The sequence below is a fragment of the Podarcis erhardii genome (genome assembly GCF_964252035.2).
Source record: "Podarcis erhardii genome assembly, chromosome: 2".
NCBI classification, from domain to species: domain Eukaryota; kingdom Metazoa; phylum Chordata; class Lepidosauria; order Squamata; family Lacertidae; genus Podarcis; species Podarcis erhardii.
This window is the reverse complement of record NC_138498.1, coordinates 33752299-33765936: the sequence shown is the minus strand read 5'-3', so window position 1 is coordinate 33765936 and position 13638 is coordinate 33752299. Positions and strand designations below refer to the sequence as shown.

Sequence of the window (13638 nt, the reverse complement as noted above, 5' to 3'; positions counted from 1 at the left end):
CCTCTACATAGTGATTACAACATCTGGGAATTCAAATCTGATTCAAGAGTAAGGCTGGATTTTGAGTTTAGGGTGGGGATAAATGAGAACCGAGACCTATAAGGATAAGGCACTTACAAATCTTAAATTATAATTAAGGTTGCTGGCAACCATACCCGAACATTGCTGATAGGGAGAACTGTAGAGTCTCTGAATTCCCAAGGGGGCTTCATAAATTGGACCGAAACAGCAAAACCTTAACATACAAGGCCGAATTTGTTTAATTTTAAGATATTTAATTTGTGAAATACATTAACATCTCTGTGCATTTGCACTTATTTGACAGAAAAATGGAGAGATTTACAGTGGTACCTTGGTTCCCAAATGGCTTGGCTCCCGAACAAATCGGCTCCTGAACGTCACAAATCTGTTCCGGTTTGCAAACATTTTTTGGAAGCCATTTTTTGGAAACGTTTGTGAATGTTTTGGAAGTCGAATGGACTTCCAGAACAGATTGAGTTCAGGAACCAAGGAAGTACTGTACTTCCAACTGAGAGACTGGATAATGGCTGCCTTTACGTTTTTCCTGATTTCGCCATATTTGAATGAGCTTGAGATTTCCGTCTTCTTTTTAAAAGAACAAATCTGAACATTCAAGACAGGGATCTGGAATATGTCTGAGGGGTAGAAGATTACAAATTTTCCTATTTTTGTGGGTCTTAGAACTTTCGCAGTTAGTTCGTGTTTGATTTATATCTAGTTCTTGAAGAGCTTCTGCATTAGAAATGTATCCTGTATCCAACATTCCAAGCTACAAGGCAATAGGACAATCTGCAGGTGACTCTGGTTTCTGCCTTCATCCAGGGACCTTTCCTTAAAATAAAATAAAAAAGAAGTCTGGTGACAACTGCAAAACCTTATGTCTTGGGATTTAAAAAGAAGTGCTCCCCACTACCCCAAACTCAGTTTGGGAAGTGGCACATAAAATTTTGGGTATTGAGGTCATGGAGGAATTAACTCACCATCTCTGGGTACTGAAATGTCAGATCAGTCCAGAGTCTTGCTGTTTGGCATGACTTTATTCAGTATGACAATTCACACAATCAAAGACCATGGTTCTTGCCCAATACTAAAAGTTATGGAATAAGATTTTGTCATTTTTGGTGTCCACTGGAATCTGTTTGGAAGGGGACAAAATGTGCTATAGTCTGTTGGGTATATACTGTGCATGCATAATATTTGCTGCCTCGCAAGTGGAATTTCTTGTAAGTCAGTCCTTTTGTGTTTTTCCTTTTATTTGTTTCTTTTGTACTTTTGAATGTGACTGTAATGAATAGTTGCAAAATAAATTTAAAGAATGAGCATTTTAAAAACCTTCTTTCTTTTGTCTTCCCATCATAGAATCCATTGGGGCTCATTTCAGGAAAATGCAGGTTTGTGCATATCCCCACAACTACAGTCAGAAAGAATTAAGAAGCGGCAAGTTTCACCACCTTGAAATGAGGCAGGGGCTGAAGCAGAAAAAGGAGTCGAGAGTGGTTTCAACTAAGAGGTGATATATATATCCTGTTCACATGTTTTCGATTCAGATAAACACTTTTGAAGTGCAGTATATTCACTTGGGAAAACGTTGACCTCCTCAAAATTGTTTGCAGCATTTTAGTGCAGCAAGATGCCTGCACAGATTCCCAGCTAATTGCAATGTGGAGGAAAGCAGCAGGGAATTCACACTTAGATAAGCTCAGGAATGAAGCACAAGCCTTGGCCACAGTGCAAATAAAATAACAAAAGATTTTCCATATCACAGTAATCATCATTGGCATTTTCCTCTTGTTCCACTCACAAACTCCTGATTAGATGAGGCTCTTGTAGAAGGTGTGAATACCTTGAGTACACGGCAACTGTCTCTTATTGTGGTGATCATTGTCTCTTATTGTGGCACACAGGTATTGCGTACCTGATTTGCTTTAGATATGTTCCTCAAATCACTGCTGACCCATATAGATGGTTAGGATGGGCATTGTCTGGTCATCAGTTTATGTCTGAAATCATGGACCATCTTCAGTCTTCAGCTATTCTTCACACACTAACATAATCAAGGATAGTGCTTGATTCTCCTCCCTGGAGGAAAGGTAGCTTAGCATCTTTTATCTAATTTGCATCGGCAACATGGAGAAGCTTTAGGGAAGATGAGTTCTCTGCTTTGTCCTGCATGTAGCAATACACACACACCAAAATATGTCCCCATTGTGAGGTTCTGTGTTTGTTCAACCCCGATTGCTGCCGTGTCAGTGTTCTCCTGGGAAGGCAGCTGTCATGAAAAGAGATGCTTCTATCCTCTAATCTTCTTACATATCGCATATCTAGGATAAGGGTCTCAACTATTATGCTCAAAGAAGCAAGAAATGATGTGGAGTGAAATGCTCATGTCATCCCAAGTTAACACTTCTCCTTGATCCTGTAAGACATTCGCTTTCTCCTGTCTTCCTCCTTCTTTTGGTAGAGAAGTAGCTTTTGTGGTTGCACAAGACCTGTGCCCAGAGTATTAGTTGAGGCCACCTTGCCCTGCTCTCTGAATTCTAAGCAATTGAATTCTGGGATCTCAGGCAAAAGTCTTCATTTTACATCACTTACGACAGAGAACATTTTGAATGGAGATGCTGAAAATTGAATCTGGGATGTGCTCCAACACTGGGCATGCCTCTCATGGTGTTCAGACTGGTACAAACTGAGTATTTGGTGTTTGATTGGGCAATGTAATTTCACTATGTTTGTTTTAGGGTGTTTCCATGCTAGTGTTTTAGAGATGATCTACATGTGTTGTTCTTTATTTAAAAAAACACATGCATGATCAAGTGCTTCCTTGCAGCAAAAGCTGCTTGCATGATGGAAGAAAGCTTTCAGTGTAAGTAGGGAGGGCACTGCTGTTTTTAATGTGGTCAGGCATTAAAACCTATGTGCATTTTGAAGTAATACAACCCTATGTAGACTGTACCACATGTGCAACTTCTTGCAAATTATCACATGGGCATATAGACCAACTCTTCTCATCTGGAATGCATCAATCTACAGAGGTGGTTTAATAAACTCTAGAAATGGGTGTGGGTGTGGGTGTGGGTGTGTGTTTAAAATTGAATGTACATGCTAGTTAACCTAAGTTTTCCATTCAGTTTACAGACATGAGAAACGCAAAAACTGGTTTAAGGGCCATCTCTAAAAGTGACACCTGAGAGTGACAGCCAAGCTGGTAAGATGAGACTTCTAACAGGACCAGTCTATATTGATGAGCACCATGCACTAGACTTTCAAGCACTCTCAACAATGCTTGATGGCAAATTATATCATCCCTTGCCCACATTATTCTGCTGGAAAATTCCCCTGTTCCCAGAAAGAAATGCAATTTGACAGAAATGTACGAATTAAAAGGAACAAAATGTAATTAAAATGGCGATAGCACATAATCTGGTAACCCACTTTAGAGGCTCAGAGCTTCATCTGTGTGGGGTTTGTTTTTTTTAAAAAAATGTTTTATTTAAATGGATTTGAAGCAAACAAAATGACACACAAAGGTTCCCGTCTATATTATCACTTTGCAAAGCAAGCCAGATCAAAAGTTGTCCGCTGCGTCCATCTGCTTTGTGCACAATGAGAAATGCTTGATCTAAGATGGCACTCAGCTTATGCAAATGGATTTTTTTCCAAACCTTACTACAGAATTTCATTATTAATAAAGACACCTAAACTAGAACTGGCAGGATTAAAAGGAGAAAAAAAATCCTGCAGAAATAGTGAAGATTGAGTTGAACATTTCTGTGAGCATTAACAGCATACATAAGAAATACAGGTATGTGTTTGTATGAAGGAAGAGTCAGCATTGCAACCCTATAGAATCTCTGGAATTCATTTCTAGCCTTGCTATTCATCTCTCCATCTCCTTCATATATACCTTGTCCTTTGAAATTGATCCCCCCCCAATGCATTCAACAAAAGTACCTACTTTTGTCTGGATACAGGGACACCATTCTGGGGTGGTCTAACCACCAATCTATATTTTAGACCACATGTGATTCTTGTTCAGGAAAATTTATTTCTCAGACCAGCTCACTGGGTTCTTCACACCAAGTGACTATTTTTATGAAGCAATTAAATGAGCCCTGTATAATTATTTGTGCCAAAATTGCAAATCCCTTTCCTTCGAAAATAACGGATGTGGCTGTGGCTGTTTAACCTGTGTAGATAGCACTGCTAGAGTTAGTATGAGATGGAAAATGAAATCACAACAAATGCTCCTGGAATGCATTGCACTTTTTTGCCATTTTCCCCTGACATAGCCCAACGAGGCTGTTCTTCTTTTAAACCCTTGCTGTGGATCTCTCCAACTTGCCAAGATTCTTGGACCGTCCACAGGCCAAATTTAGAAGGTGATTGGGCCAGATCCGGCCCCCGGGCCTTAGTTTGCCTGTGCACGCTCTATATACTTAATGAGCACCTTTTAATGCAAATATCTGTTTTGGTAATGTATTTCCTCCTTTTCCATGATGAACAAATGGCCACCCTATTTACAGGGCTGTCCCTTTGCTTGTGAAGAATAGACCTGGAAGCAGGAACATTCACCACGGAGGGACGCTGGCACTTAGCTGGCTTCCTAGCATGTGTGTCGCTATGGGTTGCGGGGAGAGAGAGGTGGTAGAGAGGACACTGCAGTGCAAGAGTTGTAGAGGGAGCATGAGATTGGATCTGTTGGTGTCTTCGCAATGTGCCAACCACCCTCCCCTTCCATATACGCCACAGCTATGCCCTTTCTGGGAGGCTAGGTGAGTGCTGCCACCCCGCCCCACCGGATGCTCCTGCCTGACAGAATGCAAACACTTTAAGGTTGCAACCCTGTGTGCAACTTCCTGGGAATAAGCCCCATTGAAAAAGCACTGATAGGATTGCACTGGTGTAGCATTCTTAAGAAAGTAGCCCTAGTTGTGTCATGTGACGAACAATTTAAATAAGGGAAAGTTGGCAAGTCACTCCGTAAATTTTGTCAAGCAGCATACGACAAAAATAAACACACGAGAAAAACCCTCATAATCTGATATCCTATAAATACCACAAAAGACTTGCAAAAAAACCCAAAAACCCATTTAACCATTCAGTCTGCATCAGAGCATTGCTGAATCCAAACAAAAGGATGCTTTAAAAAAATTTAAACTGTCCTTATAGACTTTAAAAATCTAGACCGGGGTTGTCACAGTCATGGTGAGATTTTGAAGTGAAGAAAAATGCTTGAATTCTCCACTATATACAAACCACGGAGTTGGGAGCGTTCTCTGTTTAAAAACTAAACAAGCAAAGCAATTTAAAAATGAAACAAATAAAAACCAGAATCTTGACAAATAAATAAAAGCAACTTAAATGAAAGCAAAACAAAAACAGCTGTGTGGATGTGCTTATATAAAGTTAAATATAAATAATAATACAGTAAATTAAAACAGAATAAAAACAGTGATGTTAATAGAGCTCTGTGAATACATGGTTCACAGTAGCTCACCAAGGTAGGCATCTTCCCACCAGTTCCAATTCATGCCCTGAAGTTTCTGATAATGTGACACTTCTGTCTGTGGTGTTTGATCTAGGATGGCTCATTCACTCATGAAAGCCACCACTTAGACCCTAGAGTCACCAAGTGATGAAAACACAGGCATGAAACACTCAAACCAATATACATTCACCATATTTTTCACTCTACAGGACGCACTTTTCCCTCCTAAAAAGTAAGGGGAAATGTGTGTGCGTCTTATGGAGCGAATGCAGGCTGCGCAGCTATCCCAGAAGCCAGAACAGCGAGAGGGATCACTGTGCAGCGCTCCCTCTCGCTATTCTAGCTTCTGGCTTAGTCGCACAAAGCCTCTTCAGGGCAGTGGGAGCCTTCATCCCACTGCCCTGAAGAGGCTTCGTATGGTTATCCCAGAAGCCAGAACAGCGATACCTCTTGCTGTTCTGGCTTCTGGGATTCAGAATTTTTTTTTTTCTTGTTTTCCTCCTCCAAAAATTAGGTGCATCTTATGGTCTGGTGTGTCTTATAGAGCGGAAAATGCGGTATTTATGGAAATGGAGGCATCCAAATCTTGGCCATGTTTTCATCTAACCAGCCTGAATTTCTGGCTTTTAGGGTAGGATTGAAATTAAAATTGAATTTGTCAACCTCTCCCCTTTAGCCTGAATTACAAATCCACTCCTGCCCAGTTCCCAAGAATTAGAATTAAAAGCTAACAAAACTGCACTTGGGCTTTTTAAACACACTCACACTGTTTTCGATAATCTGGTAGTTCCATGAGAAGACTCAATAATTCCAGTTAGCTAGCTAACTTGACGCTTGAATTTTCAAACTTTGGAGTTCCGGGCCTACTAAACTGCAGTGAGTGGCATACTTAATTGACTTTTAATATATTTACAGCTGTCAAAGCCTTTCTGATCTCCCTCCCCCACCCTTCATTTGACATTTGGACTGAAACCACCAAGAGAGCTTTCTTACTTCCAGAAATCCCAGCTGAAGAGAGGCAAAGCAGAGCCGCAAGAAGAACCTTCTGTCCATCCTCACATTTCCTTCCACGGTGTCCCTGTTCTGGAAGCCAAGGGGATCTTGGATCCAAAGCCTGCGCTGCTGTGGACAAGTTGGAAACAGAATGTTACATTCATTGGCCCGGCTCCATGGCAAACGAAGATGGATTCCGAATTTCTGACAAAAATGGAAGTGGCCAAAGTGAAAGTTGAATCATGAGGCGGAACACACAGTCTGCTCCTAAGCTTCAGCTTCGTCAAGAAGGGCCAGTGATGCATTCAAGAGGTAAAGATGCAGCACTCACACACACACCCTGTGGCATAAACACATTAGAAACAAGGGAGAGGCAACAGCACAGAAAGTTTATACTATTTATATCCATGTACTATCTGGGATGCGGGTGGCGCTGTGGGTTAAACCACAGAGCCTAGGGCTTGCCGATCAGAAGGTCGGCGGTTCAAATCCCCACAATGAGGTGAGCTCCTGTTGCTCGGTCCCTGCTCCTGCCCACCTAGCAGTTCGAAAGCACGTCAAAGTGCAAGTAGATAAATAGGTACCGCTCCAGCGGGAAGGTAAACGGCGTTTCTGTGCGCTGCTCTGGTTCGCCAGAAGCTGCTTAGTCATGCTGGCCACATGACCCGGAAGCTGTCTGTGGACAAATGCCGGCTCCCTCGGCCAATAAAGCGAGATGAGCGCTGCAACCCCAGAGTCGGTCACGACTGGACCTAACGGTCAGGGGTCCCTTTACCTTTACGTTACTATCTGAAAGCCTTGAAATCAGCGATGTAGAACTAGTGGTCCTCCAGATGTTCTTGGACCCTGGTTCCCATCAGCCCCAGCCAGCATAGCCAATGGCTAGGGATGATGTGAGTTAAGCAACATCTGGTGATGTGGGGTCCATACTGGAAGGTGAGCCATGGGCTCCCCATCCTTGCAATGGAGCTATTTCCAACACACTTGCCCAACAAACTATTTCGGAGGGTGGTTGAGAGCCTTCAGTGGATAAAGGGGTGTTTAGATTGGGCATGGCCAACTAGTAGACCCACGAGCCACATCTTTGTCACCCACAGTGTAAATCTAGGATGCAGGTTGATACATCTTCCGTACTTGACTTGGTGGAGTACACTCCTTCTCATCAAATTAGCTCATGTTGGCAAACGTCCTTTGAATTTCTGTGGCCCAGTTTATGATGTCTTGTAAGTACTTCAAAAATGCACTGACTACATGATAGAAGACCTCGGCAAACTAATTCATATTCTCTGACGGGACTACCCAAAGCCAATCCTGCAGCTATTTAGAGAGGGGTTAACGCTTTGGGGAATCACAGAAATCTGACCCAGGGATGTCCCAGGGTACATTTGCACAACTAAAATCGTCCACACTTTGGTCTGACACTTTCTTGACGTGTGTATACATCAAGATCTGGAATAACCCCTTGTCTCCATGTGACACATAGCACATCTGATGTTCTCAGTTACAGTATTGACGTTACACAAGGCCAGAGCCTGCAGGCCACTTTAGGATGGTCTGGATGCGGTCAGGGCTGAATTAAAGTGATATATCAAGAAGCCTTGTCTTTTGTTGACAATTTTACTCTGTACAGCCTGAGAAACATACGCCCTGGTTAATGTCTTGCGCCAGTTCCCTGTATAGTAGCAACTTCTCAAGACTGCTCCTCCGCAGGCTCTTGATCTTGACATCTCCTCTTCTTGGCTCCCCAGCAGCATCCCTTAAACTTCATTTCCTCACCAGCTCTCCCTGAACGCCTATTGTTAAATCCCTTCTCTGTTCTGCTGATAGTGCTAATTCCACACTTCTTTTGCTCTGCCTCTCGCCTGTCTACCCAGACATCAGAAACCCACCAGCCAGATGACCTGCTTATTGCTTGCTGCTTGATTCTTATATCCCCAGGCTGTTTCCTCCCTTATCGAGTCTCTTTCCTTGAGCCATGTGCCTATCTTTATTCGTTTGTTCCTCTCAAGTGGCATTCCCTCCTTGGGCTCACATCTTTGCTTAGTTCAGCTATTTCCTTATCCTGCCCTTATCCTGTCATCTTCGGAGGCTGAGCCAGAGGAGGGAGCTCAGAGCGCTGAAAGCTATGGTGTGTTTGGGGAGGGGGGTGGAAGGCATTTCTGAGCAATGCACACCAGAGTGCTCCATCTCCCCATACACTTGCCCTTTTCTCCAACCCATAACCTCTGTATTCCTAATGACGGAACAGGCATCTTGGCAATTTATTACATTTGTAACACACACCCCCCAACACTTCATCCTAGGAACCACCTGATCCCTTATTACCTTGCCCAATCACTGAGATTTGAGGGTGAGGGCACTCTTTCCCATGGCTCAGTCATAAGGACCAGAAGCTGGGCATTCAGTGTTGTGGGCCCAAGCCTGTGGAACTACCTCCCAGCTGAGATTAGAGAGACTGAACTCTAGGCAAACACAGCAAAGACTTTCTTATTCCAGCAGGCATTCTGAGGTAGCTCGGGTTTATGATCAATTGTTACTGTTTTCTGTCCGTTTGGTTTATTTTTTGGTTTATTCCATCCGTTTGGTTTATTTTTATGTGCGCCACTAATAAATACTAGTGGGACGCGAGTGGCGCTGTGGGTTAAACCACAGAGCCTAGGACTTGCCGATCAGAAGGTCAGTGGTTCGAATCCCCGCAACAGGGTGAGCTCCCGTTGCTCGGTCCCTGCTCCTGCCCACCTAGCAGTTCGAAAGCACGTCAAAGTGCAAGTAGATAAATAGGTACCACTCCGGTGGGAAGGTAAACGGCGTTTCCGTGCGCTGCTCTGGGTTACCAGAAGTGGCTTAGTCATGCTGTACGCTGGCTCCCTCAGCCAGTAAAGCAAGATGAGCGCGGCAACCCCAGAGTCGGCCACGACTGGACCTAATGGTCAGGGGTCCCTTTACTTTTAGCGATATATAAACAGATGAAATGGTTCTTCTCCACCTTTAATCCTCACAATGAACTTGTGAAGCAGGTTAGGCTCAGAGAGTGTGTGATTGGCCCAAAGCCACCCAGTTAGCTCCAAGTGGAGATTTGAACTCTAATCTTCCTGGTCCTAGTCTAAGGTTCAAGGCATTGCCCTGCTCTGGCAATGTGTGTGACTGGCATGTGTTTTGAACTGGAAGTGTGTACGTGTGGCACGCTCGGGAATGCCTCTGAGAGAGAGACAGGTGGGGGAGAGAATTACTGAGGTACCAATTAGTCTGGGGATTTCACACAACATTCACTCTTCTGGGTTGTACCACCTCCAGCTGATCCTGTGAATCCCCAGTCTGTTCCTCTTGGACTAGCAGAGGCTATCAGCATGGGACTTTGTGGCTTGTTTGGACCTGAAGTAGAGTCAGGTCTATGTTCCTGTCTGCTTTCAGGTGTTTCTGTGTTTCCTGGCCTGGCAGGCTAGAGGCAAAACCATGCCAAGGTGTTTGAGGATGGGAAGGTGGGGGCTACATATGTCCTGCTATACTGCCTAACTCATAGCGTGGACTTGACTTGTAGCATGTTCGCCAGAAACCTTGACCACCAGACCATCCTCCTCCTCCTCCTCTGCTACAGAGATGCACGAAGTTGTCTCCAGGCACAAATGCAGGAACCGCTTCCAAGACCAGCTGTGGTTATTTGTCTCCCGCTATCTGTGCAGCTATAATACAGCAGTACAATGCCTCTGGGCATGTACAGAGAACACCGTTCTCACCATAGAGAAACAACAAGATTTGTGCGTTTGGTCTCCAGGTGGGGAGTGAGCCACTGCAGTTTCCGTCTAGAAAATTGACCTGATCCCTTGCGCCTTGAGAAGGGAGGGCGAAACTCCCACAGATTTGCCCTGGAGCGGATCCTACCCTGGTGCCCCTCCATAGTTCCCCGCAGGATGCGTCCCTTTGCCTCCTTGATCAGCGGCACCTTGTTCAGACTGATGCCCTCCTGCTCCTCCTCCTCCGGCCATGTCCAGTCCCCGCCACCCCCTGGAGCAGGAGGGAGGCACGAGGGACTGCGCTGTTGCAGCAGCGCTCACAGCTCTCTCCCGATCCGCTGCTCTTGGCCGTCCTTCTCGCTTTCTCTCCTGCCGAGTTGCTCCTGCTCTCTTCGTCCGCATTTCTTCCATCGCCTCTCGCTCATTCCCCTCTTTTCTTTGCGCTCCCTCAAATCCTCCAGCAAGCCTTCGAAAGCTCGGCTGCCCTCGTTTATGCGCCGAGCTGGGGCTCTCCTGTGCCGCCGCCGCCGCCACCCCACAATCTGGGGCAAGGGAAATGACCCCGATCTGCACCATTCAAAGGGAAGCCCCAGCCCTCCTCGAAGAGATCTGGCGGTGGTGGAAGCGGGCTCCGTGCCTGGGCAGCTCAGGGGCCAATCCGAGAGGGGCTCTGCCCCACCCGCGCGCCCCATTGGCTCTCCACGCCCCATGAAGGCGCTTGAGGCAGCCGGGAGGGGAGGGTACCTAGCGGCGCTCGGAGAACTGTGGCTGCTTCCAGCTGCGGTTCTCGCCCAGGCTGTATCTTTTTTCTTATGGCTGCCTCCCGCGGCCAATGAGGAGGGTCTGAAGGGGGCTCGGGATTGGCTGGCGCCGCGGCTCCGGGGCGGAGCTCCGGCTTGAAGTTGGAGTGAGGGATCCAGCTGTGAGGTGCTCGGAGCGCCCAGCTTTTTCGCTCGCTTCTCCCGTCCGGCAGCGGCAGCGGCGAGGAGGAGCATCCTTCCTCACCGTCCTTCCTGCGGCTCCGGCTCCGCGCGCCTTGCATCTGCTCTCCCCCCACCCCACCCCACCCCACCTCGCCCCAAACCTCGTGTCACCCCAGCCTCTCCAGTAGCCCCCGCAGGGCGGGAGGAGCCCAACCTACAGGAGAGGCCCCATCCTCTCTGGATCCCTTCCAAACCCTTAGGATACCCCGCGCAGTCCCCGGCACGACGAGGATGCTGAGGCTGGAGGGGTAGGAGCGGAGTCTCCCCCCCCCCCATTCAGCCGGACCTGAAAGAGGCGCCCCCCGCAGCAATCTCCGTCGTCTTCTCCTCTTTCCCGCTCGCCCGGCAATGCGCCCCGGAGTTGGAGCGCGGAGGAGCTGGGTGGATCATCGGGGTACCGGCTCCCACCCTCCTCGCCGCTAACCGGGGACTCCCTCCTTTCCCCAGCCCTCCTTCCCCGGATCTTGGGGGAGAAAGAAGGCGCCAAAAGTGACGAGAAGCTCCCGTGCCGGCTGCGGTCTGGATCCCGATGGAGAGAGCGGGGTTTACGCAGCCGCCCCAGCGGGAGGGGAGGAGGCTCCCTCGCCGCTTCTGAAGCCCCTTCCTTTCCCGAGCCAGCCCCGCTGCCACCCCACACCGCGAAGCTCCCCATGGCCAGCGATTCAGCCCCATGGCCGGCTCATCATCCTAACGCCTAAGGAGCTCCTGCCCTCTCCTCTCCCGCTCCCTGCCTCTCTTCTCCCGGGGCGCATCTTCTTTCCTTCGGTCAGCTCGTCGGACCCGGGTCTGGTGGCCGGAGAATGGACGAGGATGGACCGCGAGCAGCCGAGGAGCAGGACCCGGAGGAGGACAGCGCCTCCAAGACCTTCGTCCGCCTTAACGATCTCTCGGGAGATGGAGGTCGCTCGGTCCCCGGGGACAAGGAGAAGGACCCGGGCAGCGGGGACTCGGACGGCGAAGCGCTCCCTTACCCGGCCCTCGCGCCGATCGTCTTCTTCTATTTGAGCCAGCACAGCCGACCCAGGAGCTGGTGCCTCAGGATCGTGTGCAACCCATATCCTTTTTCCACCCCCACCCCACCCCCCAAGGTGGCAGGGGCAGGTGGCCGCCGCCGGCGCGGCCAAGGTAAGCCGGGGCAGTTGCCCTCCCTTTCGCAGCTTGAAGGTAAGCGAAGTTTCCTCTCCTCGCTCGTCCCAGCAGCCCAAGAAGTTGCGTCTTCCCGGGAGGGGAGTGGGGGGTTGCTGCCGCCGCCATAAAGACCTCTGGACCACCAGCCTGCAAGCTAGTCCATTTGTTGCAAAAGGCTTTTTTTGGGGGGGGGGAGGGTAGACAAAATGTAACGCAAATAACTGAGGAAGGAGAAAGCTGTTTATACCCAGAGGAGGCAGCCTGTCGCATGCAAGGCGCCTTACCTTTAAAAAAAAAAATAGGGGAAAAAATTATGATGATTTCAAAACTTTTGAAGCTTTTTCTACAGGGCAGGAAAGAGGTGGTGTGTGGTGTTTTTCTTATGTGCGTGTGTGTTGGTGGAGATCTCCCCGTCTCTGTGTCTCTCTGCTACGTCTGTCTCCAATTCATGACTTGGAAGTTTTTCCAGAATCTGTTGAAGGGGTTTCTCAATGTTTCCTGCCCTACTAGGCAGGGATTTCTCTGGGGCTGAAGTCATAACATGGAATTCCAGAAAAGTACTAGAAAATGGAAACAATATGTAACTCTCAATGGAGAGAAGAACTATGGGAAGGAAACAAGAGCAGGTCTCTCGCGCGCTCTCCCTCCGAGACGGATTTGCTCTGATTCCCTCTTGCCTCTTCTCTCTCTCTCTCTCTTTCTCTCTCTCTCTCTCTCTCTCTCCTCCCCCCCCCCCCTCAAGCTTTCCTTCTCATCTTTTAGCTGAGGAGATGAGAGCCGGAATAAAACTTAACATGGATAATCCTGGATTGCTCTGCTACAAAGACACATCTAAAAAAGGTCTATCTTCTCCCCAGGAGGAAAGCTGGGCGGACAGTTGCTACCATAGCATGATCAACTTGGAGGGTACAGTTGTAAGAGAAGTTTTAAGGGTAGGGGACTTAATCTTCAGGAACCTGCCCCTCTTTCCGTTCTTTCTGTGCATTTCCGATCCAAAGAACTATGATTTCAAAGGACCACACACACACACGTGCCCCCACCCACGAGAAACAAACCTTAGGGAAGTCACTGGGCATGTATGAATGTAATCCATCTATTTATTTATACACGCAATCTACCTCCCACCCTCACCTCAGACCCAGACATAACAATGTGTCCTGAGCTTCTGGCCTCACATTTATTAAGCAAAAGTTAGCATTTCCCAGACGCTCCCCCCCCCACACACTCCCCAACTCGCACCCTCCCACCTTCTCTCTTGAATTGTGGATGGATGCAGAGGAGATATAAATAAATA

General features: G+C 47.5%; 1 protein-coding gene and 1 long non-coding RNA gene across 17 annotated transcripts in view; both read left to right on the top strand.

Annotated features, from left to right (window-relative positions):
• Positions 1 to 6627, top strand: part of LOC309335711 — a 102501-nt gene extending 95874 nt beyond the window's left edge. For 2 of the 4 annotated variants that reach the window (XR_014153642.1, XR_014153643.1), the window contains 3 exons: positions 1381 to 1531; positions 3157 to 3226; positions 6509 to 6627. This is a non-coding gene — a long non-coding RNA (uncharacterized lncRNA). Of the gene's footprint in view, positions 1 to 1380; positions 1532 to 3149; positions 3453 to 6508 lie in introns of those variants that run through there. The other 2 variants (XR_014153644.1, XR_014153645.1) reach the window with 2 other exon arrangements.
• Positions 6628 to 11031: 4404 nt separating this feature from the next.
• CACNA1G (calcium voltage-gated channel subunit alpha1 G) overlaps positions 11032 to 13638 on the top strand; it is a 333398-nt gene continuing 330791 nt past the window's right edge. For 5 of the 13 annotated variants that reach the window (XM_081850631.1, XM_081850629.1, XM_081850630.1 and 2 more), the window contains exon 1: positions 11034 to 12270. In XM_081850631.1, coding sequence (XP_081706757.1) covers positions 12017 to 12270 — 254 coding nt within the window. In that variant the 5' untranslated portion in view covers positions 11034 to 12016. Of the gene's footprint in view, positions 12271 to 13638 lie in introns of all 13 variants that reach the window. The other 8 variants (XM_081850628.1, XM_081850622.1, XM_081850626.1 and 5 more) reach the window with 3 other exon arrangements.